This window comes from Gymnoscopelus braueri (genome assembly GCF_963280865.1).
Source record: "Gymnoscopelus braueri genome assembly, chromosome: 16".
Taxonomy (NCBI): domain Eukaryota; kingdom Metazoa; phylum Chordata; class Actinopteri; order Myctophiformes; family Myctophidae; genus Gymnoscopelus; species Gymnoscopelus braueri.
The window spans coordinates 44,225,591-44,251,758 of NC_137616.1; the positions used below are offsets into that span (position 1 = coordinate 44,225,591).

At 39.7% G+C, this 26,168-nt stretch overlaps 3 protein-coding genes across 3 annotated transcripts; 1 reads left to right on the forward strand and 2 right to left on the reverse strand.

Annotated features, from left to right (window-relative positions):
• Nucleotides 1–404: 404 nt before the first annotated feature.
• Nucleotides 405–9,787, reverse strand: LOC308103680 (CD276 antigen homolog). The gene is made up of 4 exons (XM_080453801.1): nt 9,633–9,787; nt 6,443–6,486; nt 5,517–5,840; nt 405–1,319 (listed from the first exon to the last, which is right to left on the reverse strand). Exons 1-4 carry the CDS (start codon nt 9,665–9,667, stop codon nt 1,186–1,188), a joined length of 537 nt encoding a protein of 178 aa, XP_080309927.1. The 5' UTR covers nt 9,668–9,787; the 3' UTR covers nt 405–1,185.
• A 5,256-nt stretch (nt 9,788–15,043) lies between these two features.
• Nucleotides 15,044–16,456, forward strand: LOC308103874 (nuclear factor 7, ovary-like; the record flags this gene model as incomplete). The annotated part of the gene is made up of 1 exon (XM_080454081.1): nt 15,044–16,456. The coding sequence occupies one exon, from the start codon at nt 15,044–15,046 to the stop codon at nt 16,454–16,456; it is 1,413 nt and encodes a 470-aa protein (XP_080310207.1).
• A 6,484-nt stretch (nt 16,457–22,940) lies between these two features.
• On the reverse strand, nt 22,941–24,341 carry LOC308103875 (E3 ubiquitin-protein ligase TRIM39-like; the record flags this gene model as incomplete). Its single annotated transcript, XM_080454082.1, has 1 exon — nt 22,941–24,341. The coding sequence occupies one exon, from the start codon at nt 24,339–24,341 to the stop codon at nt 22,941–22,943; it is 1,401 nt and encodes a 466-aa protein (XP_080310208.1).
• Between the last annotated feature and the right edge of the window lie 1,827 nt (nt 24,342–26,168).

Here is a 26,168-nt window from a genome sequence, read left to right on the forward strand (position 1 = left end):
TGGAACCTTGTTTAAAAAATAAAATAAAAACAAATAAGACGTGTTGGTTGTTTTGTACCCCCAAGGGTATAAAACAACGTATAGAATAGTCCAGTTTATACTGCGGGGCATAAAACAGCCTAGCCCACTTCCACCCTGGCTATAATGTGTTTTATTTTGGGACTGCTCCAAATGAGGTGTGTGTGAATATGTAACGCATGTTATAAAATACGATGTAAACATAAAATACTATACATGTCTGCTCTGCTGGTGTGTGCGCTTGGTAATAATAATATGCTGTATCTAGAGACGCTGGAACCTGGCACCAGTGGTGTAAAGTAACTAAGTACATTTACTCAAGTACCGTTCTCAAGTCCAATTTTGAGGTACTTTTACTTTACCGGAGTATTTCCAATTTTCAATACTTTTACTTCTACTCCACAAAATCTCAGAGGCAAATATTGTACTTTTACTCCACTACAATTATTTGAAAACTTTAGTTACAAGTTATTTTGCAGATATAAATTATTGCATTTTAAAAACATACATTAACCACTTCAGACCTTTTTTATACCTAGGCTATTTGAAAATAGCCGATCTACAAGCTCACGTTGTGAGCTTGTAGATCGGCTATTTTCAAACATTTTAGTACTTTTACTTTTGGTACTTTAACTCATTCACTGCAAATGGCGTCTATTGCCTTTCCTTTTTTTCTTTTTTTTCGCACACAGAACCAGGAGATAACGCGATCCAAAGATTTACTGCTCCGTTCACTTCCTGGTTAAAGTATTTGGGAAATATTCTGTATCTCAGCTCTCAAGTGTTTTACTATGTATTTTTTGGCGAGACATGCTATTTTCAACGGCGTATGACAAGCGTCACGATTACCTTTTTCTTTTTTTTTCGCGGAAGCACAGTGAAACCTTCCGTGATTAGCAACCATCAGGGGATCGATCATACTGGAGATAATAATTCTGTGACTACTTGAAAAGGTAAGAAAAAAAAAAAAAGATCTGTCAGTCTGGGCTTTTTGGGCTATTTAGTGAATGGCAGTGAAGTACATTTTGTTAAATACATTTTCATACCGATACTTTTAATAACTAATATTGAATTCCGGACTTTTACTTGTAACAGAGTACTTCTACATGATACTTTTACTTAAGTAAAACATTTGAGTACTTTTCCCACCACTGGTTGAGGAATGGTTTAGTTCCTCAGAGCAAAGGTCACACACAGCATGATGAGGCTGTGTGTGTGTTCTCTTACAGACACACTGTGGCCTCTAGGTGGAGCCGTTTCTCCTCCTGGTCCAGCAGTGGATGGATCCTCTGTGGGTTTGACTGGAAAACAACAGGGGTTTGTATTAATGATTAAAAAATGACTGTTATTAGTTATGTTAACATGTTGAAACACAAACACCTGGTTCAACCACTTAACCCATTTTGGGTGGGAACCCCTTTTTGTAACTATACCTTTCAGGACGGGAACCCCTTTTGGGGTTCCTGTTGCTAAGTACAGTATACAGCAACATAATTTTCTTTGAACATTTTGAATATTTGAAGTTTTTCAGAAAACTTTAAAAAACCTTCTAAAAAGCCTTAAAAAAAGATTTAGGGCGCGCTCCCACCAAGAGTTGGCTGGCCGCTGTTTGCAGAATCTGCCAATGCATTGTCAATGCAAATGCGTTGATTCACGCAAGAGCAGATTTTTCCGCTAGTCGCGCAGACCTTGCGTTTATCTGCTCTCCGCGACTAAGCAGAAAACTGCTGGAGGCAGGCGCTGATTTTCTCCCTCTTAGTAGGGGGTACTAAGTGAAAAATCGTTACGCGGCGGATAAAAGCATGAAATTTGATACAGATGTCCCTTGGGTCATCCTAAAACATCCTAGAAGGGGTGCCCAAAAAAATCTTAAACAGGAAGTGAGTTATGGACAAAATCCAAAATGGCCACCTAAACTGTTGACCGTTGACTCAAAAGACACCAAAAGAATCTCCAAAAAGCATAAAATGTGGCACACATGTCCCTTGGGTCATCCTAAGACATCCTAGAAGGGGTGCCCAAAAAATTCTGAAACAGGAAGTGAGTTATTGACCAAATTGAAAATGGCCGCCTAGTGTTGTCGATTGACTCAAAAGACAACTAAAGAATCTCCAAAAAGTATAAAATGTGTCACACATGTCCCTTGGGTCATCCTAAGACATCCTAGAAGGGGTGCCCAAAAAAGTCTTCAACAGGAAGTGAGTTATTGACTAAATTGAAAATGGCCGCCTACAGTGCTGGCGATTGACTCAAAAAGCCTATAGAATCTCCAAAAAGCATACAATTTGGCACATATGTCCCTTGGGTCATCCTAACACATCCTAGAAGGGGTGCCCAAAATAATTTGAAACAGGAAGTGAGTTATTGACTAAATTGAAAATGGCCGCCTACAGTGTTGAAAGATGATGCAAGATACCTAAAGAATCTCATAAAAGCATGAAATGTGGTACAAATGTCCCTTGGGTGATCTGAACGCATCCTACAAGGGGTGCCCAAAAAGGTTTTAAACAGGAAGTGACCGCCTAAAGCAGTTGACACAAAAGAAAACATAAAGGGACGTCATAAAAGTGTATAATTTGGTACGTACATTGAGTGCTTCTTAATATATCCTAGAAGAGGTTATTTATTTGCTTGTTTATTAAACTTTTTAGGAAGGGACCATGTTGAAGAAATTCTAAATGGCTGTTTAAAGTTGACAGTTGACCATGGCAGTCTGCATATTATGCAGACTCAATACGACAGGTTATGCAGTGCATAACCTGCCGTATTTTGTAGTCTACCTTCTGTTTTCATTTCTACATCACTTATTCATTTTACTTTCTGCATTATTTTTTTTATTGTACTCTTTGAATCTTCTTTATTTATCTAACTCTCTGCATATTCTTATTTATTTTACTCTGCATCTTATCTTACTCTGCATATTCTTATTTTACTCTCTGCATCTTATTTATTTTGCACTCTACATCTTCTTGCTTGTTTTACACTCTATCTTCTCATGTATTTTCTTCTTGATCATTACTGTTTTTTTGTGATTAGTGTTTAGTAACTAGTACATGTATTCATGTGTGCCATTTCGCAATTACCAGCACATTGGCATAATGCTCTGCAAGGTAACCCAGCATCCCGGCATCTACACTTTCTCGAACAGAAGGGCTCAGCTTTGCAGCCACACTTGAGTTCTCTACAAACTTAAGCAGCCTCTGGCAAGAGTGTCCATAAAGGTGTCCACGAATCAGCGACTTTAATCCATCCATATTTGTCAGGAGATGGTAGAGATTGCATAGCTTTCAGGCTTCTGGACCAAATGCCAGATTGGCTGCTCGATTTGAATATTGTAGCAGTGCAGCCCGTGTGGGAGGAGTGTTTTCCATTGAGAGACTATTAAAACTTTTTTTGGCACCCCTTAGGATGCATTCAGATCACCCAAGGGACATTTGTACCAAATTTCATGCTTTTATATGAGATTATTTTTTATGAGTGTCTTTTGCATCGTCTGTCAACACTGTACACGGCCATTTTCAATTTAGTCAATAACTCACTTCCTGTTTCAGATAATTTCAGGCACCCCTTCTAGGATGTCTTAGGATGACCCAAGGGACATGTATGCCAAATTGTATCTTTTATGAGATTCTTTAGTTGTCTTTTGAGTCAATCGACAACACTGTAGACGGTCATTTTCAATTTTGTCAATGACTCACTTCCTGTTTAAGATTTTTCCGGGCACCCCTTCTGGGATGTCTTGGGATGACCCAAGGGACATGTATGCCAAATTGTATGCTTTTATGAGATTCTTTAGTTGTCTTTTGAGTCAATGGATAACACTGTAGGCGGCCATTTTCAATTTTGTCAATAACTCAGTTCCTGCTTAAGATTTTTTTGGGCACCCCTTCTAGGATGTCTTAGGATGACCAAAAGGACATGTGTGCCAAATTGTATGCTTTTATGAGATTCTTTAGTTGTCTTTTGAGTCAATCGACAAGCTAGGCGGCCATTTTCAATTTAGTCCATAACTCACTTCCTGTTTCAGATTCCTTTGGGCACCCCTTCTAGGATGTCTTAGGATGACATCTTATTTATAGACATAGGATGTCTTGGGGCGGCCATAGCTGAGTGGTTAGTGAGCCCGCCTAGGGAACCAGAGCTGGCCCTGGTTGCCCCAGGTTCGATTCCAGGCTATCCCAGCATATGCGCCGATGATATGAAATTTGTCCCTGAGCAAGACTCTTAACCCCAATTGCTCACAGGTTCTCATTGGAAACAAGACCGCAAGGACTTTCATGAACGACCTGTTAAAAGGAATTATCTTTTATCTTATGACCCAAGGGACATATGTGCCAAATTTTATGCTTTTTGGAGATTCTTTTGGTGTCTTTTGAGTCAACGGTCAACAGTTTAGGTGGCCATTTTGAATTTTGTCCATAACTCACTTCCTGTTTGAGATTTTTTTGGGCACCCCTTCTAGGATGTTTTAGGATGACCCAAGGGACATCTGTATCAAATTTCATGCTTTTATCCGCCGCGTAATGATTTGGCCATTTTTTGTGCTTAGTACCCCCTACTATCTGTCCAATCGGGTGAGTCGAAGGCAGACCGTCTCAAGACTCAGGAAGCAACATGGTGCTCAAGGCAGCAGGCGTAGGCTCCTGAAAGTGAGTGACAGGCGCGACACTCCCGTTTTTTAGAATCCGCTGGCTGCAAAAAACTGTGGCCGCGCACAACCTGCGTTTAACAGCGGCCAGCCAACTCTTGGTGGGAGCGCGCCCTTAGAAGGCTTTTTTAGAATCGGCCTCAGGTCTACGGGTGATCTAGTTCACAATTTAACCCAGTTTTATCATTTAGTTGATTGTTAGAATATACATTTAAATATTTGTTCTACTTCACATAGGGTACCAATTTGATTTGGTTCCATTTGTACGCTTTTGAGTTACAGACCTATTTTGGAACCCACACATTTGGAACCCCCTAAAGCAGTGGTTCTCAAACTTCTTCATGTCAAGGACCCCCAAAATGACATGTATTTGGCTGTGGACCCCCATCTCAAAATATTTTGTTCCAGGGACCCCCCAGAAGCAAAAATAAAAGAGAGAAAAAATATATATTCAAAGATTTGCACACATTTTCACGATTTTTCAAAAATAGCCAAAGAATAAAATGATTGTGACACTTTATTAACCAATTTTGCTGGGGACCCCCATGTACCCCCCCAAGGACCCCTGGGGGTCCCCGGACCCCACTTTGAGAACCAATGCCCTAAAGTAACCCAGAGGGTCCCTGGACCCCACTTGGAGAACCACTACAATAATATGTACAACATACATAAATATAATTTGTCTATGTTCCCGAGGCCAATGTATATGTAATTTTAAGGGCAGAATTATACAGATTTTCTTTTAATATATGAACGGTTAAAGGGAACCGTTGAGGAATTTTTAGACTAACATTTGAATTTCATTTCTGAGCTCTTTTACCAGCTCTAATCATCACACACACACACACACCTGTGACAGCGAGCTGCAGTGTTTGTCGGTGCTCAACCTTGGGTATGTGACAGTTGTAAGGCCCTGTATCGTTCAGACCGACGTTCAGCAGAACCAATGAGAAGTTCCCCTCCGAGTAGAGTTCAGGAAATCTACGCGTTCTGTTCCTGAAGCGAGGATCCTGATTGGACACGTCGGTTTCACCGGCAATGATGTCACAGAGGTTCAGAGTGTCTCTGTATCTCCAGAAGACGTTGAGGCTTGATGCCGTGGTGGATGTGATGTTGTAGGAACAAGACAGCAGAACGTCTTCACCTGGAGACACGCTGATCCTCTCACAATACACTGCACACACACACACACACACACACACACACACACACACACACACACACACACACACACACACACACACACACACACACACACACACACACACACACACACACACACACACACACACACACACACACACGTTTTCAACTGAAATACTGACCACAGCAGACTATACACACAAACACACTATATGTTTATACTGTATAAATTATATATATATAATTGTGTTTTTGGCATTGAACATTGGAACGTATGAATAAAGAATACATTTCTGTTTACCTTGTTATCAAAAAAGTGCAAAGGGCAGATATGACAAATAACTGAAAACATTTAAATGACTGACATTTATACATTTTATACTACAAAAAAAAGTTCAAATATCAGAAATAGCTGATCTACAAGCTTGCAACGCGTTGTAGATCAGCTATTTCTGCTTTTGTATGTATGAACATTTCTTGAACATGGAAACGATTATGACAAAATAATTGTGATTATCTCAAATAATTGTGATTAGACAATTATGTAATACTTGTGACAGGCCAACTGAGCACTGTTCTGATGTTAATATTAATTAATACATTAATTGGTATTAAAGTGTTTGTGATTTTTACCTGAGTTCAACAGCAGGAAGATCAGAATCCAGACACGGTCAGTGCTGTGAAATAAACCAATTCAAACTTTATGAACAAACATGTCAGTCACATTATTAACACTTAAAACACACTTCTTAAAAAGTACAAACATTTGGGGAATAAATAATAGTTGCATGGAGGAAAATAAGTACAGACAGTTGGTTTACTATTCTCTATTAATGAAAGTCTGTCATGTTGGAATAAGCGTCCATATTGATCCTGCTTTCACATACAGTAGCTGAATTACCAGCAAGTGTTTTATTCAACATGTCTGTTTTCAATAAGATAAGATTCAGTCGCCAAAAACAGCACTGCAGTTAAAATACACATTACAGTACTGTAGCTACAGCTTCCAATGAGCTTAGGAGGGAAGTTCCATTTGGGAACCTGTATGGAACAGTATAATTATGTGATGTAGGCATTGATGACATGAGTTAAAGGATGTAGGATTAGGATAGGCCTATAGTACTTTTATCATTACTGTATTTATTTATAATATTGTTTTATGTTGTGTCCATTTGTTTTTAGATACTCTTGCCCTACATAGTTCATACCAAACTGAGACAAACAATTGAGTTTCTCTATAGAAATAAATCATGCTTTCCTGCAATCCAGTAGGAAAACAATTATTGAAGCCACTTTTCGCTCTTTTTTAGACTATGGAGACATTATTTATAGAACTGCTGCGCCATCAACTTTAAAGCTCCTCGACACTGTGTACCATTCTGCCAAGCTGGGTCACTGGTGACAGCTACTGTATGGTACCCATCACTGTACACTCTATGGGAACGCAGGCTTATCTTCTCCATCTGTGAGGCGTGATAAGCACTGGTATCTATTTATTTTTTAAAGCCATCTCAGGAATGCTCCCCCCTTATATTTGTTCTATGTTGGATCAGAACCCTACTACATACCAAACCCGCTCGAGTGACCTCCTGACACTCAAGGTTCCTTTTTAGGCAAGCATTCTCTGTCAGTGCTCCATCTGCCTGGAATGAGCTCCAGAGGTCCTTAAAAATCAGATCACTTCCATCTTTAGGTAATTTCAGGGAAATGGTTTCCAACATCTTTGTTCAGGATTGTGACTGCTTTATTTAATTATTTAATTTTGGTATATCTGTTCTAGTTCTTTGAGTATTTTTTATTTTTTTTTGCTTTCTGTTTTCTGATTCATGCATTTTGATGTTGCTGTATGTGAATGTCTATTCCTGTTGATTACTGTGTTCTGTATCTCTTGGCTACATTGAAAATGAGGGCCTGCCCTGCCCTCAACTGTACTCCGAGCTGAAATAAAGCTTATGATGATGACATATACAGTTGGTTGTTCCTATTCTCTGTCACATTATGCACGTTATGCTTATTGTACTGACAAAAGTCACATGTCCGCACTTTGACCTGTCTGCAACAAGTATTTTATCACGCTTTTATGTGTATATCCTGAGTTTGCGTTATATTAAGGACGGTAGCCAATATTACACATCACATATCGCACATCATGTAGGACATAGATTAGCTGAATCATGACAGATGAACTGAATCAATCAGTTAATCACACCTGTCGATTGTGTGCCCCATACATTTGTGCTTCCCAAAGGAAGTTTCCATATGTTCATGTTCAGTCCAGCAGTTATTTCAGGTCCGGCCCCGTCACTGACAGAGCATGTTGTCCGTGTGCAGCTCGTGGAAAAGTGGAGATATTTGACTAAACATACGTTTTCTGCCAGAACTTTCAAATGGATACGAAACTAGAGCAAGGGTCTTCAACAGGGGGTCCTAAGAGCTACTATAGGGGGTCCGCCAAATCTTTGTGAGATAGGATTTTTTTTTAATTTATATTAACCACTTGACCCCTAGAATTCCTTTTCTGAGGATAACATTATCCAAAAATAGCCAATCTAGCCGCTCACAGCGCGAGGCGTTGTGAGCGGCTAGATTGGCTATTTTTGGCAAACAGGTATAGGTGTAGAGGGAAAAAAGAGCAGACCAAGTTTAAAAAAAAAAGTTTAATCTGAAACACAATTTTATACAATATAGAGGGGGTCCCTGCTTCATCTCTCTCTCAGCTTGGGGGTCCTTGGCCTGAAAAGGTTGAAGACCCCTGAACTAGAGGACAATATCTGACCAAGTTGCAGGAATTAATTATTTTAACACGCGCAGCGTGGCAAAGATTAATGCCGCAAAGATCAGGCTGCTACCCGGGCGGGCACGATGGGACCGATCTATGGCTGTGTATTTGGAATACATGAAATGTATGTAATATCACAGCCAATCTAGGGCTAATAAAGTCTATTCTACTGTGTTTACTCGTAGGCCTATTTCTATTACCAAAATCAACTAATCATAGATGGGTATTTCCTGCATTATGACCAGGATGGATCATAAAATATAAAACGATAAATGAACTCTACAGGTACATGGACATGAGCTTTTATAAGTTCAATATTAATTAATTAATTCCAGTGTTTACTATATGACTCATAGCAAAATACCTTGGAACTCAGCCCAGATGTTCGCTGACATTCAGAACATAAACAAACATGATGAAAACACTTTCCATGCCTCATAAACAGTAGTAAAGTCTCTAAACCTGCCGAAATGAAGTTGGAACAGAGCCCAGATGTTCAGAGACAGGAGCATTATAAACATGACAACCTTTTAGAAGTGAAAGATTAACTCAAAGTGTTTCTAGTGTGATTGATGAGTCATAGTGAAATAACTTGGACTACAGCCCAGGTTTTCCACTCTCATCAGAACAAAGGCATAGCAGAAATAAAGTTGCAACAGAGAGTTGTTAACAGGATTTAGAGGTTAGAAGGTCACATCAAATTTACAGAAGTGAAACTACGTCTGCTTTCTGTACCAAGTTATGTAACTAATATGAGTCGCACTGGGACGCGTGTATGCAATAATTGGTGCCCCTATAGAATTGTGTGACTCCAGAGGGTTGTCGGCTTATTGTGATTTCAGTAAACTCCATCAACACGTTTAAATGAACTGTTAGAAATGTTAACTTCAAACCGTTACATTATCAACACATGGCACCTTTTTTTTTCAACGTTTTGTAACCTGGAGTCACATAATTCGACGGGTCACCGATTTCTGTGACACAACGATGCTAAGTATAGCTAACAGCTAGAGAGCTAATACACAACAGACTCCTCTCACTAACCTTGTGTTTACATGTAGACTCATGTCTCTGTTCATGTAGTTGTGTGGAGTTTTCCAGGCTGGACAGACAGACAGGCTGTAGATGGACTTATATATTCATAAATACAGTAAAGCTAAAGTTAAGTGGTGTTTGGCACAAAAAGGCACATCTTAAGTTCCATTCTAAAGGTAGACTAGCAGTAGTGTAAAGTAACTAAGTACATTTACTCAAGTACTGTACTTAAGTACAATTTTGAGGTATTTTTTACTTTACTGGAGTATTGCTACAAGACCTGCATATCCAGTCATAATAGACATAAACAATAAGTCGAAGGGTAAATGTTTTTTTTTTTTACATTTAGGAACAAATAGCCAATTTAACATGGTTTGTTCAATTTAAATTTAACACTAAAATAACAAAATTTAAATTTAACAAACCACAATGTTTAGATGCCAACTCAATTCGAGTGGGTGAATATTATTAGGCCTTAAATATCATTAAAGAAATACTATGTATTTGCCATGGTCCATTCATAAAATAAATAGTCTGTATGAAATACAAAAAAAATAAATACATATTTTAAAAGAGTTCTCAAGTGCCCACTATTCCAGTTATCAAACAGTCCACTACTAGACTACAGTCCACCTTAAGAAGCTGTCAGCCAGCCACACCCACACACTGGCACAGACTGAAGAGTGGGCATGAAAACAATGAGGTCACCTCAGTGTCAATCTGGGAACCCATCGCCAACTGAAAATGAAAAACAGCGCCCTCTGCTGTTTGTGCAGTGCAGAATCTGTTCTTGAGAGATTACCTCAGTGTTAAACAGTGGTGGAAAAAGTCAATAGGGTCGAATTGTTTACTTTAGTAAAAGTATCAATAGGCCTACTGCAATGTAGAAATACTCTGTTACAAGTAGAAGTCTGGAATAAAAAAATTACTTGAGTAAAAGTACAAAAGTATTGGTATAAAAATGTACTTGAAGTACCAAAAGTAGAAAGTACTCGTTATGCAGAATGTCCCATATTAAGTTTTCAAATGTATACAAATCTTTTGGAAATACCAGATCTACAAGTTTGTGAGCTTGTAGATCGTCTATTTTCAAATGGCTGAAATGTATACAGGGCTGAAGTGGTTAATGTATAATATATATGTATTATAATTAACAATAATAATTAGGCATTATATTACTTTGACTCTAGCACCATCTCCTGGTATCAAAGTGTAACAGCTAACTAACTTACCTTGCACATTTGTTGCATTCATATTTTCTAATAGTTCAGTTTACTTTATAATGAATGTTGTGATGAATGAAAACCAGGATCACTCTTCCTCCCTCAGTGCAGTGATGCTGGCCTCCTCTTCCTCTTGTAGAAACTTATGAAGCTTCTTAAACTGGTCTTTAACCTGCCTCTCTGTGTGCCGGGCCTGGGCCTTCATGTGCTCTACTTTTTGGTCACAGTTTATTTTAACTTTATTAAAGACCTTCAGTTTCTCCTGTAAAGGCTTCAGTGATTTCTGGACTTCCTTCTTGTGATCCAGTGCAGCTTCATCGATGGGTCTGAAAGTGTGGTTGGTGTGGTTTTCTGAATGAAGATATTTACTAGTTTAGTTTAGTTTTTGAAATTAGTTTTAGTGTTTTAGTTTTTATTGTAATATGGGGTAATTGTCAGGGGTGAGATTCCAAAAGGTATAAGATCGACAAGCTCAAAGCTTGTGAGGTTGTAGATCGTCAATGTATTTTTAAACTAAAACTAAGGACATTTTCTCTATGATTTTTGTTTTTCGTAAGCACACAACACCGTTTCAGATTTAGTTTTAGTTATTTTTTAGTTAAAGGAGAATTCCGGACAAATTAAGTGTTATCTTTCATGTCTCGTTACTCACCTAGCGACGTAAAAAGTGGCGTTCTTTTTTTCCATATATTCCCCTGTCGTCATTTTTTAAACATTTTTTAAACCAGAATCTGGCAACACGAGTTGCCAGGTTCTGGAAAGAAACAAGCATTCAGTGTTAAATCGTTCGCCATTAACGGCAGGCTCGCAGGAATTTTCAGCGCATGTTTGACTATCATGAGACTCTACAATGAATCGTAGTAGAGAAAAAAATAACATTGCGTCGGTTATAATAGACGAACTTCACTAACCCTCGCGCTCCCATTATAACAACGGAGGGTGTTTAAAAAATGACGACAGGGGAATATATGGAAAAAAAGAACGCCACTTTTTACGTCGCTAGGTGAGTAACGAGACATGAAAGATAACACTTAATTTGTCCGGAATTCTCCTTTAACTAGAATAACCCTGACACACACGCACGCACACACACACACACACACACACACACACACACACACACACACACACACGGTAGTGACCCCAGCTCCAAATCCCTGTCTGCATATGCTTTGTACTTTGTCAATACTACCCAGAGTATGACAAAATATACTGTATGTCCATACAGTTAAGCTACTGCTGTTAAAAAAGACTATAATAATGTGATGTAAAAATGTTTAATTGAGTTGAGTAATGCAAAATTGTGCCCTTATGAATCTGGAATGTAAGAAAATGATTTGCCATTATGCTTCTGTTCCAGACATTTGAAGGTCGGCGTATCGTCATAACGTTTGTTTAAATACAAACTTTTGTTTTATTCACATACTACATGTTTCATGTTGTTTAAATAAAAACTTTTGTTTTATTCACATACTACATGTTTCATGTTGTTTAAATAAAAACTTTTGTTTTATTCACATACTACATGTTTCATGTTGTTTAAATAAAAACGTTATTTTTATTCACATAGCCTACTACAGGTTTCATGTTGTTTAAATAAAAACGTTAGTTTTATTCACATACTACAGGTTTCATGTTGCGTGATTATGCTTTTGTTATGAGCCTTCTGGCCTTTCACACTGAAATGGACCAATGACTGCAGTAAACCGGGGGAGAGGTGTGGGGAGGTGGAAGGAGGTGTTTCTCCTCTCCAAGGACAAAGAGAACACACTGGCCAGTGGCCTTCTGTCCTCCTGCTGCTCAGAGTCAGACCAACACACTGCACAGGAGGACACAACAACACAGGCACACACAGACACACAACGCGACCACACTCGCACACCACCATGCAACTATAGTATCATTTCAGTTCAGCTATTATCAGACCGCTTTTTCAAAGTGACCTTCTGTTGTGAGGAAACATTCGCCGTGGCCAAGTTACAGGTAAGGATGTGTTGTATATGTATGCCTTCTGCATTCTTGCACAATGCCCTCTGATAAACAACATAGCTGCATGCCTAAGAGATTTCTTGTTCTACCTGTACTTTAACTTGACTTTGATTGAATACTTTATTTGTCAGAAACGTAAAACGGCACGTGATACAGTAAGATATTGTGGTAAAGTGCATTCATCTGTGGGACTATTTGCCCTTGTTTAAGAAGAATGAAAGAGTCCAGGCATTACTTCTACTTTGTTTACTTTATTTAAGGAGAGTAAAGAGAACATCAAATGGCATCTTCAGCAGGACAAGAGACAGAAGTGAACTCAGAGTGGATATTTAGACTCAGTGTGTGTGTACATGCACACTGTTTTCTAAGCTTGTGCACGAGGTGTGTTTGTGTTGAGATCCAGATGTCTAACGGTGTGTGTCCTATGTATGTGTGTGCGCATGCAAGGATGTACTTCAGTGTGCACGTATGTTTGTGCGTGTGAAAGGGCAACCCCCAAGATCCTAGAGATCATTAACTGTGTGGCATCTGTCCTGCATTTCCGACAAGACAGCTATTGTTGTTTATCTACTTAGGAATGTCTGCTTTGTGCCACTCAGTATCAGGTCTTTAAGTTGCACATAATCACCAATAGAATGTATCATCCATAGCCCATCATTGGCAATATGCATGGTTGCATTGTAATGTGAGTGCATTACAATATGGGTGCTGGTATATTAATGTATAATGGTATATGATATTATGTATGAATGAATGTATAAGTACAAAGACTATAGTGCTGTTTAGATCACTGTTTCATCATTGACCATCAGAGCTTCCTGTGCATGTGTTCAGTGGGGGGTGAGTTTTCGAGGCCTGTTCTTTTGTGTGGTTCAAACCAGGCTCTGTAAGTCCTTATGTGTGTTCATATCAAGTATCTCTAGAACTATGCTATTTTAATATACCACAATATTAAAGCTAAAAGGATGTCAAAAAAAAGTCCAGGGGACTTGTTTCCATTGTGGACTTCTATCTCATCCACGAGTTTCCAGTGTCCCATGAGGCCTTGGGTGAATTATGCAAGGATGTAATCTTTACTTGATTACATCCAGGATTATTTGTATTATCTTATGTATTGTTTAACAGTCTCTGTGGAAGTGGGGATCCCCGACCGCCCGGCATTTTCAAATAGCCATAGCCTAGTCGCTTCTTTTGGGCTTGTTTTCATAGACCTGGCTGGTTGCTTATTTCTCTCGCAAAATCTGGCAACGCCGGTGATAATTGTAATGTTGAAATCCAGGAGAAGTAGGAAAGAATCTTGAGGCTTTTGGACATCAAGGACAATGACAGGACAATATCTCGAATTTTACTGTATTACCTCATGTTTAATCCTAAATGTTCTAACACCGAAAATGGCATACGGTACAAACGCGCACTGGTGTGTGTGTGTGAGAGAGAGAGAGGGAGGATTTTTTTTAAATTGTAGTACATACAAACAGACCAATTACCTTTAAACATTTTGGAAAAAAACGAAAGTGTTTCCATTGAAGATGACTCATTTCAAGCTGTGTGTAAAGTAAATGTTGCCAATGTATAACATTACAAAATCAGACTCTGCTCTTATTTCTTTTTCATAAAAACTGTCTTTACAGATGCTTTGGGGGCCAGTGTTGACTTCCACTCCAATGATATTCTTCTCATACGTATATGTAAATTAAGTAATCCTCTTAATCCTGTGTGTGTGTGTGTGTGTGTGTGTGTGTGTGTGTGTGTGTGTGTGTGTGTGTGTGTGTGTGTGTGTGTGTGTGTGTGTGTGTGTGTGTGTGTGTGTGTGTGTGTGTGTGTGTGTGTGTGTGTGTGTGTGTGTGTGTGTGTGTGTACTTTGCAACAGGTCTTCACAACTTCCAGTGAGGAGGACAGACTGTCTTTCCACAGCTACAGGAGGGAATACTGACCCAGACCACTGGAACCAGCTGAATGGACTTTAACCATAACCAGGTTTCACAGTGAAAGTAAACTTCAGGGAACATTCTAGAGCAGGGAGTGTTATCACCACTGACTGACTTCCTGTATTGAGCAGCGTGTTTGAAGCTTCATAATCTCTCAAGACAGATTCAGGGCTCTGCAGAGGGTGCTGTTTTTTCCTTCTTTTTGTCGATGGGTTCCCAGATTTGTAGCTTCACTCATCGGACCCAGTCTGAATCCGCCCTCAGAGACAAAATAGCTTCCATGTCCTCTCTTCCAGAAGATGATCTTAAATGTCCTGTATGTCGTGACATCTTTAAAGATCCTGTTCTCCTGTCATGCAGCCACAGCTTCTGTAAAGAATGTCTTCAGAATTGGTGGAGAGAGAAGGGAATAAATGAATGTCCAGTTTGTAAGGAAATACATTCAACGGATCATCCACCCCGTAACCTGGCTCTGAAGAACCTGTGCGAGGCCTTCATACAGGAGAGACATCAGAGAGCTTCAAAATGTCAGAGAACTTCATCAGGGTCAGAGGATCTCTGCAGTCTGCATGCTGAGAAACTCAAACTCTTCTGTCAGGAATGTCAACAGCCAGTGTGTGTTGTGTGTCTTCATTCAGAAAAACACACCAACCACAGTTTCAGACCCATCGATGAAGCTGCTCTGGATCACAAGGAGGACGTCCAGAAATCACTGGAGTCTTTACAGGAGAAACTGGAGGTCTTTAATAAAGTTAAAAGTGACTTTGACCAAACAACAGAACACATTAAGGTCCAGGCCCGGCACACAGAGAGGCAGATTAAAGACCAGTTTAAGAAGATGCATCAGTTTTTACAAGAGGAAGAGGAGGCCAGCATCACTGCACTGAGGGAGGAAGAGCAGCAGAAGAGTCAGATGATGAAGGAGAAGATTGAGGGTCTGAACAGAGACATATTAACCCTTTCAAACACCATCAGAGCCATAGAGGAGGAGCTGAGAGCTGAACACATCTCATTCCTGCAGAACTACAAGACCACAATGGAAAGAGTCCAGTTCACACTCCAGGACCCACAGTTGGTCTCAGGAGCGATGATAGACTTGACCAAACACCTGGGCAACCTGACCTTCAGAGTCTGGAACAAGATGAAGGACATTGTCTCCTACACTCCTGTCATTCTGGACCCCAACACTGCCCATCCAAGACTCATCCTGTCTGATGATCTGACCAGTGTGAGATGTTGGGAAACACAGAAGGTCCCTGACAACCCAGAGAGGTTTGACCAAGGGCCCTTTGTCCTGGGTTCTGAGGGCTTTAACTCAGGGACCCACAGCTGGGATGTTGAGGTTGGAGACAATACTAACTGGATGCTGGGTGTGTTAGTGGAGTCTTTTCATAGAAAGGGAAATAGACGGGATCAACTCTGGGCAATGGGGTCATTGAAAGGTAACTACACAGCACAGTCCTCACCAGGGTCAGTCACTGATCTCTCAGTGAAGCAGAAACCTCAGAGGATCAGAGTCCAGCTGGACTGGAATGAAGGAAAGCTGTCATTCTCTGATCCTGATACTAACACACACATCCACACCTTCACACACACTTTCACTGACAAACTCTTTCCATACATTTATTGCGTTTGCCCTCGTACTTTCCCTCTGAAGATGTTACCAGGCAAGGTCAGTGTAACTCTGGAATAAAGTCGTTTTCTATCTCTGTACACAGATTATGGCTCCCACATCTTTTTGCATTGATGATTCATTATTTTTGCTTCTTTCTTGATGGGTATTAATGATGGTTCTCTTGTTGTTTGGATCACTGTTTCTCAACGTCGGGTACAGGGACCACCAAAAGGACCCTTATGGGTCTTTAACTCTGAGATCTTAAACAGTGCAGATTTTGGAGATGTGTTCTTTAATCAAATGGGGGTCTGTGGCCTAATCCCTAATGCATCAACCCGGGGGTCCTTGAAATGGAAAACGTTGAGAGTCTCTGGGTTAGATCATTTGTAGGGCTCCATGGAAGTGTTTCTATTGAACACTTATTGACGTTGGTCTTTTTTTTTTAAGTGAATACTCACCCTTATTGTGTTCCTCTGTTACCAGTTCAAGTTTGAGGTTGAAATTTCATTTGTTTATACCTGTGTATTGTTTCTACTTTCAGTTTAGAGTTCTTTTAGTGGACAGTTACTATTATGCCATTTGACCTTTGTGCCAACCCATGACCACTTAGTTTGTTTTTTCATACTGTACACTGGTCTTTAAATGTATACGCTGATGAAGACTCAAAATGTGTCAGAGTTCCTGTTGAAATAAAGAGTTTAAACTTGATCAGAGTGCTTCGGATGCTTTTATTCCGTCAGGTCAGTCTATACTAATTGTCTTTTTAAGTGAGTTGTACGTTCACTGTGTAGCAGGGGGCGGCTTTTTAAAAGGGAATAATAGTAATAAAATATACAATGTCTACGCCACCTTTTTCTAGAGGGAAGGTCCTCTTTAACAATGCAATGCACAGGTTCGTTTAACCAAGGATGAGCATGGAAATAAAGCCATAGAATGATTTTAAAAAGGCTGTTTATTCTTTTCCCTTCATAAAGATCCTTCATGAACATAAAGTATTCAAGCTTTTAAAATACACTAGACTAAAACCCAACAATCATATAAATAACCAACACATACAGTACCATACATTGGGCTGACGTAACAGAGGAGGAGAAGGAACACAGCAGCATGGACTAAGGGCATACTTTTTACCATAACTTACTAATTCACCTTTTATCTCCTGTGACAATAAATCCCACCCTTAATTTGAAACAAGGAGCACCTGGCTGATGCTGCCATAGTAACAGGTCTACCTGGTTACAACTGCTTTTATTATTACAATAATAATGTTGAGGACTACGGGTGCGTTACTATACAATGTATTCGACAAATATCGTAGTTCATTTCATCTATTATAAAGGGGAGTGAAATAACACCAATTTATATTAACTTTCTTTGACCATTACTTGTGTGTGTGTGTGCGTGTGTGCGTGTGTGCGTGCGTGCGTGCGTGCGTGCGTGCGTGCGTGCGTGCGTGTGTGTGTGTGTGTGTGTGCATGTGCGTGCGCTCTTTGAAGAAAGTTGAAATATAAATAGACCATATTTACCATTTCTCAGCTTGGGCCCCGTGTGTGTGATTCCAGACTAATATCTACGCAGTGATATCAGTCTGGCCATGCCAGGATAAACTAGAAAAAGTGCTCCTCGGAGCACAGGTCTCCGCCAGGTCAGGTAGGTTATTGTGGCCTCCTGGTGGCACTATAATAGGCCATATGTGTTTTGGGTGACATTTGCTCCTCAACATAGTGTGAATGTGAGTGCAAAGTTTGACCGTAATCGGACGCTGCGTTCATGATTTGCGGCATTTTGTTCAAAACAAGCCACTACTGCAAACTTTAGATGTCAATCTTAGCCAATCATGATGGAATATGAAAAATCTAACACATTCGTCTTGATCACATGACTATAGAGATCATGTGTACTGATTTGCGTGAAATTTTGATAAAATCGGAAGAAGTAATATGAAAAAAATTGTTTTACATAAGTCGACCTCTTGGTGGCGCTATAAAAGGCAGATGTGAAAAATGCAGGGCAAAGGTTTGTCCTTGACCTGTGGGGAGTGCGCTTACAAAGTTTTACACAGATCGGTGCAGTTATAGGTAAAAACATGAATCGGCCTGTTATAGCGCCACCATGGGGCTGATTTGAAATTTTTCAAGTAGCATTTCTTCCTCGGCATAGTGGAAATATGCGTGCAAAGTTTCAAGGAAATTGCATGCTGTGTTCATGATTTGAGGCATTTTGTTCAAAACGGAGCACTCCTGCAAACTTTGGAAGTCATTTTTAGCCAATCAGGATGAAATATGAAAAATCTGAAAGACCCGTTTCGTTTAATGACTATAGAGATACTGTGTACCGATTTGCGGTATTTTTGGACAAAATCTGTAGGAGTACTGTCAAAAAATATGTTTTGCACAAATCGGCCTCCTGGTGGCGCTATAAAAGGCCCATGGAGTGCGTGTGCACAGTTTCACTGCGAGCAAGCCAACGGTGCCGGAGATTAGCTGTACACAGTCAGAATGACGGACGGACACACGGACGGACACACGGACAGACGGACGGACGGACGGACAGGGGGCAAAACATACTCTCTCGCCATGCCTTTCGGCCTGGCGGAGACAATAAAAGGGTGATGCACACAAAAAGAAACAACAATGTGAGAAGGGTTATTCAATACGTGAAATGTCAGTGGAATCAATATAGGCCTACAGGTGAAAACAAATGTAAATGTAACCTCATATATTTGAACTGGTAACAGAGGAAAGAATACAACTTAAGTGTTCAACATGAATGACCAACATCAGTTAAATGTTCAGCAGAGACCGTCCGTTTCTCAACGTCAGGTCTGGGGACCACCAGGGGTCCAAACGGACCCTTGTGGGTCTCTAGCTCTGAGAGTGTACAAATGGAACCAAATGGACTCTACATGTGTACACTCTCAGAGTTAAACTAACACTGAGGATTAGGACTGCAACTACGGCTTATCTTTTTAGCGATTATTCTATTGATTTTGTTTTTGATTGACCGCATAATCGATGAGAATATTTGGATACATTTTAATGTTCAAACATCAACGTTTACAATTGGCCAAATCTTTTATTCAGATTAACAATTTAAGGCACATTTTATATTTTGTCGCACAATATCGTCACTCAGCAAGCATTGTGGGCTTGTAGATCTGCTATTTTCAAATATCAATTTGTTTGAAATAAATTATTTTTTTATAATCAATTCAATCAAGTAGTGTCATTAACTGTTGAACCCTTAACCCAGTGCATCACTAACGATCGTTAACATGATATAATAACCATCACTAACCATCATTCACATATCATAACCATCACTAACCAACATTAACATGATATCATAATGTGAAAGTATTGATGATAGACAATTGATAATAGACATTAGATATATTTATAGCAATGAATTATGTATTACTTGATTGTCCCAGAGACCTAGACCATAACCCAATCATTAAGATCCTAAAATTGAGTAATGTCTCATCATCATGTCTAACTATGTTGTTCCACAGTTACACTGACCTTGGTATCATCTCCAGAGTATCTCCAGAAATAAAAATGAATGGAAAGAGTTTGTCAGTGACAGTGAGTGTGAAGGTGTAGATGTGTGTGTGTTAGTATCAGGATCAGAGAATGACAGCTTTCCTTCATTCCAGTCCAGCTGGACTCTGATCGTCTGAGGTTTCTGCTCCACTGAGAGATTAGTGAGCGTCACTGCTGGTGTGAATGCTGTGTATTCACCTTCATATAACCTATTCTCCAGAAATGATCCAGTGATTTGCACCCTGTCCGTCCGTCTTTGTGTCCGTCTGTGAACAGCTAATCTCCGGCACCGTTGGCTTGATCGCAGCGAAACTGTGCACACACACTCCCTGGACACCAGAGCAGAACCCCTGCCCCAAGATTTTCAAATGGGCCTGTTATAGCGCCACCAGGAGGCCGATTTTTGCAAAACACATTTGTTGACAGTAGCCTATTCCTACAGATTTTGTCCAAACATCACGCAATTCGGTACACAGTATCTCTCATTAGTTTTTGTTTTCACTTCATATTTTCAGTTTAGTTTTTATTCATTTTTAAAGCTGTTTTTGCTAGTTTGGTTTAGTTTTAATTTTGTGGAAAAGCTTTGTTCTGATTTAGTTTTTATTAGTTTCAGTTTTCTATTAATTTAATGTATTGGTAGTCAGGGACGAGATTCAGAAAGCAAAAAAATCTATAAGAAAAGAAAATATCAGATCTATATTTTGCTCTATACTTATATGCTATAATTACCTGATAAAATGTTTTATATAAACAATCTTTTAATAACATCCTGATCACCTAATGTGAGCTGATCAAATCAAATGTATTTCAATATGATTATTCTTTTCCCATAATTCCTTTTAGCCCAGGTGCGTTACTGTACTTCCGTGCTGTTTATATTTTATCTAATAATAGTATTTATTTAATCAATCAATCAATCAATCACTTCTCGCATGAACAATGAGAATAAAGGCAATAATAACAACTTTTATCAATAACGTCATATTTTCATCCCCAATCTCTTTTTGTATGTTTGAAAAATGACACAGAAATGTAAGTAAGTAATAATGATAAGCTTAATGGTAGAGATATTAAATAAAAACTAAGTTTTAATGATAAGATGAACGTTATAGATCTTAAATAATGTAATGTAATTGGACTTGCTAATGACTCATGGATCATAATGACTCAAAAGATTGAGTTTACTGCCCTCTTCTGGCCACCCACTGTCACTACAATGGAAAAACCTGTAACAATTCAAATATAGTGCAGTTCCACTGCTTTGAACCAGTGTTCCCAAGAGTCTTTATTTTTCATTTGTATTTACTTTTTCTTATAGTGGAGGTATTAGTCTTAAAATGAAACTATAGAAGAAAACAGAGCAGTAAATGAATTATCCATAAACGTCTTCATGTGTATGTCTGTCTCCCGTCTTCAGTGTGATTTGTTAAAGGGAGCCTATATTTAGGTTTTATTGTTAAACAGAGCTTTTGGATAATATATGAACCTTTTCTGATATTGGGATTGCTAGACAGCATTTATTTTGTATTTTGTTTTTATTTCTTGGGATGGCTGTATTGTTTTATGCTGTATGCTGCTTTGTACCACTGGAGTTACATTTTGTACCATATTGAAAAACAAATAAACATTTGAATTACAAAAAAAAAAACCCACAGAGCTTTAGAATCAAATACTGTAAGTTTGCTCAAATGAAAGAAGTCTGCAGTGGTTTTAAGGAGGATCAGTCCCATCAATCAAGGTTGGCGTTGTGCACTGTGTGAAGTTGATAAAAAAAAAGAAATCCATCCTATCACAACAGTATTGAGCTCATGCTATAGTTATATATTGACTTGGTTTTGTGGTGTTTTTTTCTGCTAGCCCTGAAGGTGGTCTGTTAGGCAGAACATGTAGGTTTGATTTTATATTTTGTAAATGATGAACTAGACTCTCATTAAAGCTTTAACATTACCGGAGAGTTCCTATTTGTTTCCTTGAAGACCGCGCGCGCGCACACACACACACACTCACACTCTCACACACACACGCACACGCACGCGCACGCGCACACGCACACGCACACGCACACGCACACGCACACGCACACGCACACGCACACACACACACACACACACACACACACACACACACACACACACACACACACACACACACAGCTTAACAAATACAACTTCAACTTAACATTAAGTAATGGTCAAAGTTAACACAAATTGGTGTTATTTCATTCCCCTTTATGATGGATGAAACGAATTACGATAATAGTCGAATGAATGAGTAACACACCGCACCCGTAGTCCTCAACATTATTATTGTAATAATAAAAGCAGTGAATGTACAACTCACTTAAAAAGGAAAATTAGACTGACCTGACGGAATAAAAGCACTGTGATCAAGTTTAAACTCTTTATTTCAACAGGAACTCTGACACATTTTGACTCAAAGAGTCTTCATCAGGGTATAACATAAAGACAGGTGTACAGTATGAAAAAACAAAAACAAATTAAGTGGTCATGGGATGGGACACAGGTCACATGGCATACTAACTAACTGTCCACTAAAAGAACTCTAAACTGAAAGTAGAAACATTGCAACCTCATACTTGAACTGGTAACAGAGGAACATAATAATAAGAGGGATATTCACTTCAAAAACAAATGACCAACATCAATAAGTGTTCAATAGAAACACTTTCATGGAGCCCTGCAATGATCTAACCCAGAGATTCTCAACGTTTTCCATTTCAAGGGCCCCCGGGTTGATGCATTAGGCCACAGACCCCCATTTGATTAAAGAGAAAAAGAACACATCTCCAAAATCGGCACTGTAAACTCTTGTGTGTATTTAAGATCTCAGAGTTAAAGACCCATAAGGGTCCATTTGGTGGTCCCCGTACCCGACGTTGAGGAACAGTGATCCAAACAACAAGAGAACCATCATATGAATCATCAATGCAAAAAGATGTGGAAGCCATAATCTGTATACAGAGATAGAAAACGACTTCATTCCAGAGTTACACTGACCTAGCCTGGTAACATCTTCAAAGGGAAACTAGGGGAAAGGCAAAAAATGAATGGAAAGAGCGTGTCAGTGAAAGTGTGTGTCAAGGTGTGTATGTGTGTATTAGTATCAGGATCAGAGAATGACAGCTTTCCTTCATTCCAGTCCAGCTGGACTCTGATCTTCTGAGGTTTCTGCTTCAATGAGAGAAGAGTGGTTAGCCCTGAAAACACTTTGCCTGCTTTGTATTGACCTTCCCTTAACGTTATACCCCACATTTGACCCGGTTCTTTTCCCTTTCTCTGAAAAGACTCTGCTAACACACCCAGAATCCACGATGGATTGTCTCCAACCTCAACATCCCAGCTGTGGGTCCCTGAGTTAAAGCCCTCAGAACCCAGGACTAAGGGCAGAGAGTCAAACCTCTCTGGGTTGTCAGGAAGCTGCTGTCGTCCTACCAAACTCACACTGGTCATATCATCAGACAGGATGAGGAATGGATGGGCAGTGTTGAGGTCCAGAATGACAGGAGTGTAGGAGACAATGTCTTTCATCTTGTTCCAGACTTTGAAGGTCTGGTTGCCCAGGTGTTTGGTCACGTCTATCATCGCTCCTGAGACCAGCTGTGGGTCCTGCAGTGTGAACTGGACTCTTTCCATTGTAGTCTTGTAGTTGTGCAGGAATGAGATGTGTTCAGCTCTCAGCTCCTCCTCTATGGCTCTGATGTTGTTTGAAAGGGTTAATATGTCTCTGTTCAGACCCTCAGTCTTCTCCTTCATCATCTGACTCTTCTGCTGCTCTTCCTCCCTCAGTGCAGTGATGCTGGCCTCCTCTTCCTTTTGTAGAAACTGATGAAGCTTTTTAATCTTGTCTTTAATCTGCCTCTCTGTACACCGGCCCTGGACCTTAATGTGTTCTTTTGTTTTGTCACAGTTTATTTTAACTTTATTAAAGACCTTCAGTTTCTCCTTTAAAGTCTCCAGTGATTTCTGGACTTCCTCCTTGTGATCCAGAGCAGCTTCATCGATTGGTCTGAAACTGTGGTTGGTGTGTATTTCTGAATGAAGACACACAACACACACTGGCTGTTGACATTCCTGACAGAAGAGTTTGAGTTTCTCAGCATGCAGACTGCAGAGATCCTCAGACCCTGAAGAAGTTCTCTGACGTTTTGAAGCTCTCTGATGTCTCTCCTGTATGAAGGCCTCACACAGGTTCTTCAGAGCCAGGTTACGGGGTGGATGATCCGTTGAATGTATTTCCTTACAAACTGGACATTCATTTATTCTCTTCTCTCTCCACCAATTCTGAAGACATTCTTTACAGAAGCTGTGGCTGCATGACAGGACAACAGGATCTTTAAAGATGTCATGACACACAGGACAGGAATAATCCTCTTCTGGAAGAGACGAGTTGGAAGCCATTTTGTCTCCGAGTGAAGCTACAAACACTCTGCTCAAATACAAGAAATTAAGCTGACAGTCAGCAGCAGGTTCCAGTGGTCTGGGTCAGTATTCCCTCCTGTAGCTGTGGAAAGAGTCTGTTCTCCTCACTGGAAGTTGTGTTTGATCTGAAGCTCAATCTTATCGTCTCAGATGAGTCTGGTAGGGGGCACACACACACACACACACACACACACACACACACACACACACACACACACACACACACACACACACACACACACACACACACACACACACACACACACACACACACACACACACACACACACACACACACACACACACACACACACACACACACACACACACACACACACAGGATTAAGATACTTAATTTATATATACATATGAGAAGAAGAATATAATTGGAGTGGAAGTCAACACTGGCCCCTTAATCATTATGTAGAGACCTCATGAGAAATAAATGAATAAAGTTAAATTTGAAGGGATCACTGGGAAAATGTGAATGTGTATGGGGCCATATGATAAAACATATTGCTAAATTAAAGACGCTACAGGGTAAATAAAAAGTATTCAGAGTCATCCGTTTTGCACTGTACTATGAGGGAGTGCAGAACTTATTTGTATTTCATTTTATGATACTATTCTTGAGTTTTGTAACTGTTCTTTTAGATTCTCAGTATAAGGGACCAGGGCTGGAGGTAAGGGGAAAAAACTAAAACAAAAATTAAGTAGAATGCCTTTTTTCCAAGGGTTTCGCCAGGAAACCACCCCTAATATGCCTATCCTTAACCTTATACCTATAACCTTAAACCTGACCTTACACTCACAGAAACTATTTCTAAATCTAACCTTGAACTAACAAAAACTCTGCCTAAATCTAACCTCAAATCACGGCCATCCGAGGCGACACCTTTCAGAAAAGAGGGAGACTCGTACATGAACGAAGCATGGAGACAAGACCGAGCCATGCAGAAAGACTAAAGGACACAGAGTAGTAGGAGAAATTAATGAATTATAAGTAAAACTTCCTGTTGATTTTACTCTTTGACAAATCTAATCTGTTTCGACAGACCCAGTCCTGATCTTCATAATTCAAATCAACAGAAAGTTTACATTTTGAATAGAAGAAAATAAGAGTAGAGTCAGGCTTTGTAATGTGCATTGGCAAAATCTGCTTTGCACACAGCTTGAAATGAGTCATCTTCTGAGTATCTTTGGCAATCATATACTCGACCTGTGCATAAAGCACACTCTAGTGGTCAGGAGGGATGAAATCATTCCCACGATGCAACCAAACATTTGATCTTGAGACCCCACTCTGAATGCTTTCACTAAAAGAAAACTAATTAAATGAATGTTTTACCAATGACCTCAATTGAAACAAGACCGCATGGACTTTTTAAAAAACAGACCTTTTAGACAAAGTGTTTTTAACTGTACTTGTGCTGTTTTTACATTTCTGCCTAATAAAATATTCAATCAATCAAACCCAACTCTCTGTCGCACACACACACGCAAGAAGGCAGAAGTTATACATAATATACATCCTTACCTGTAACTTAGCCAAGGCGAATGTTTTCTCACAACAGAAGGTCACTTTGAAAAAGTGGTCCGATAGTTAAAAAGTTGAACTGATACTAGTTGCATGGTAGTGTGCGTGTGGTCGCAGTGTGTGTCTGTGTTGTGTCCTCCTGTGTTGGTGTGGTCTCTGGTCTGGTCTGACTCCTCTCCTCTGAGCACGAGCAGCAGGAGGACACTAGTTAGTAGTAGGCCACTAGGCCAGTGTTCTCTTTGTCCTTGGAGAGGAGAAACACCTCCTCC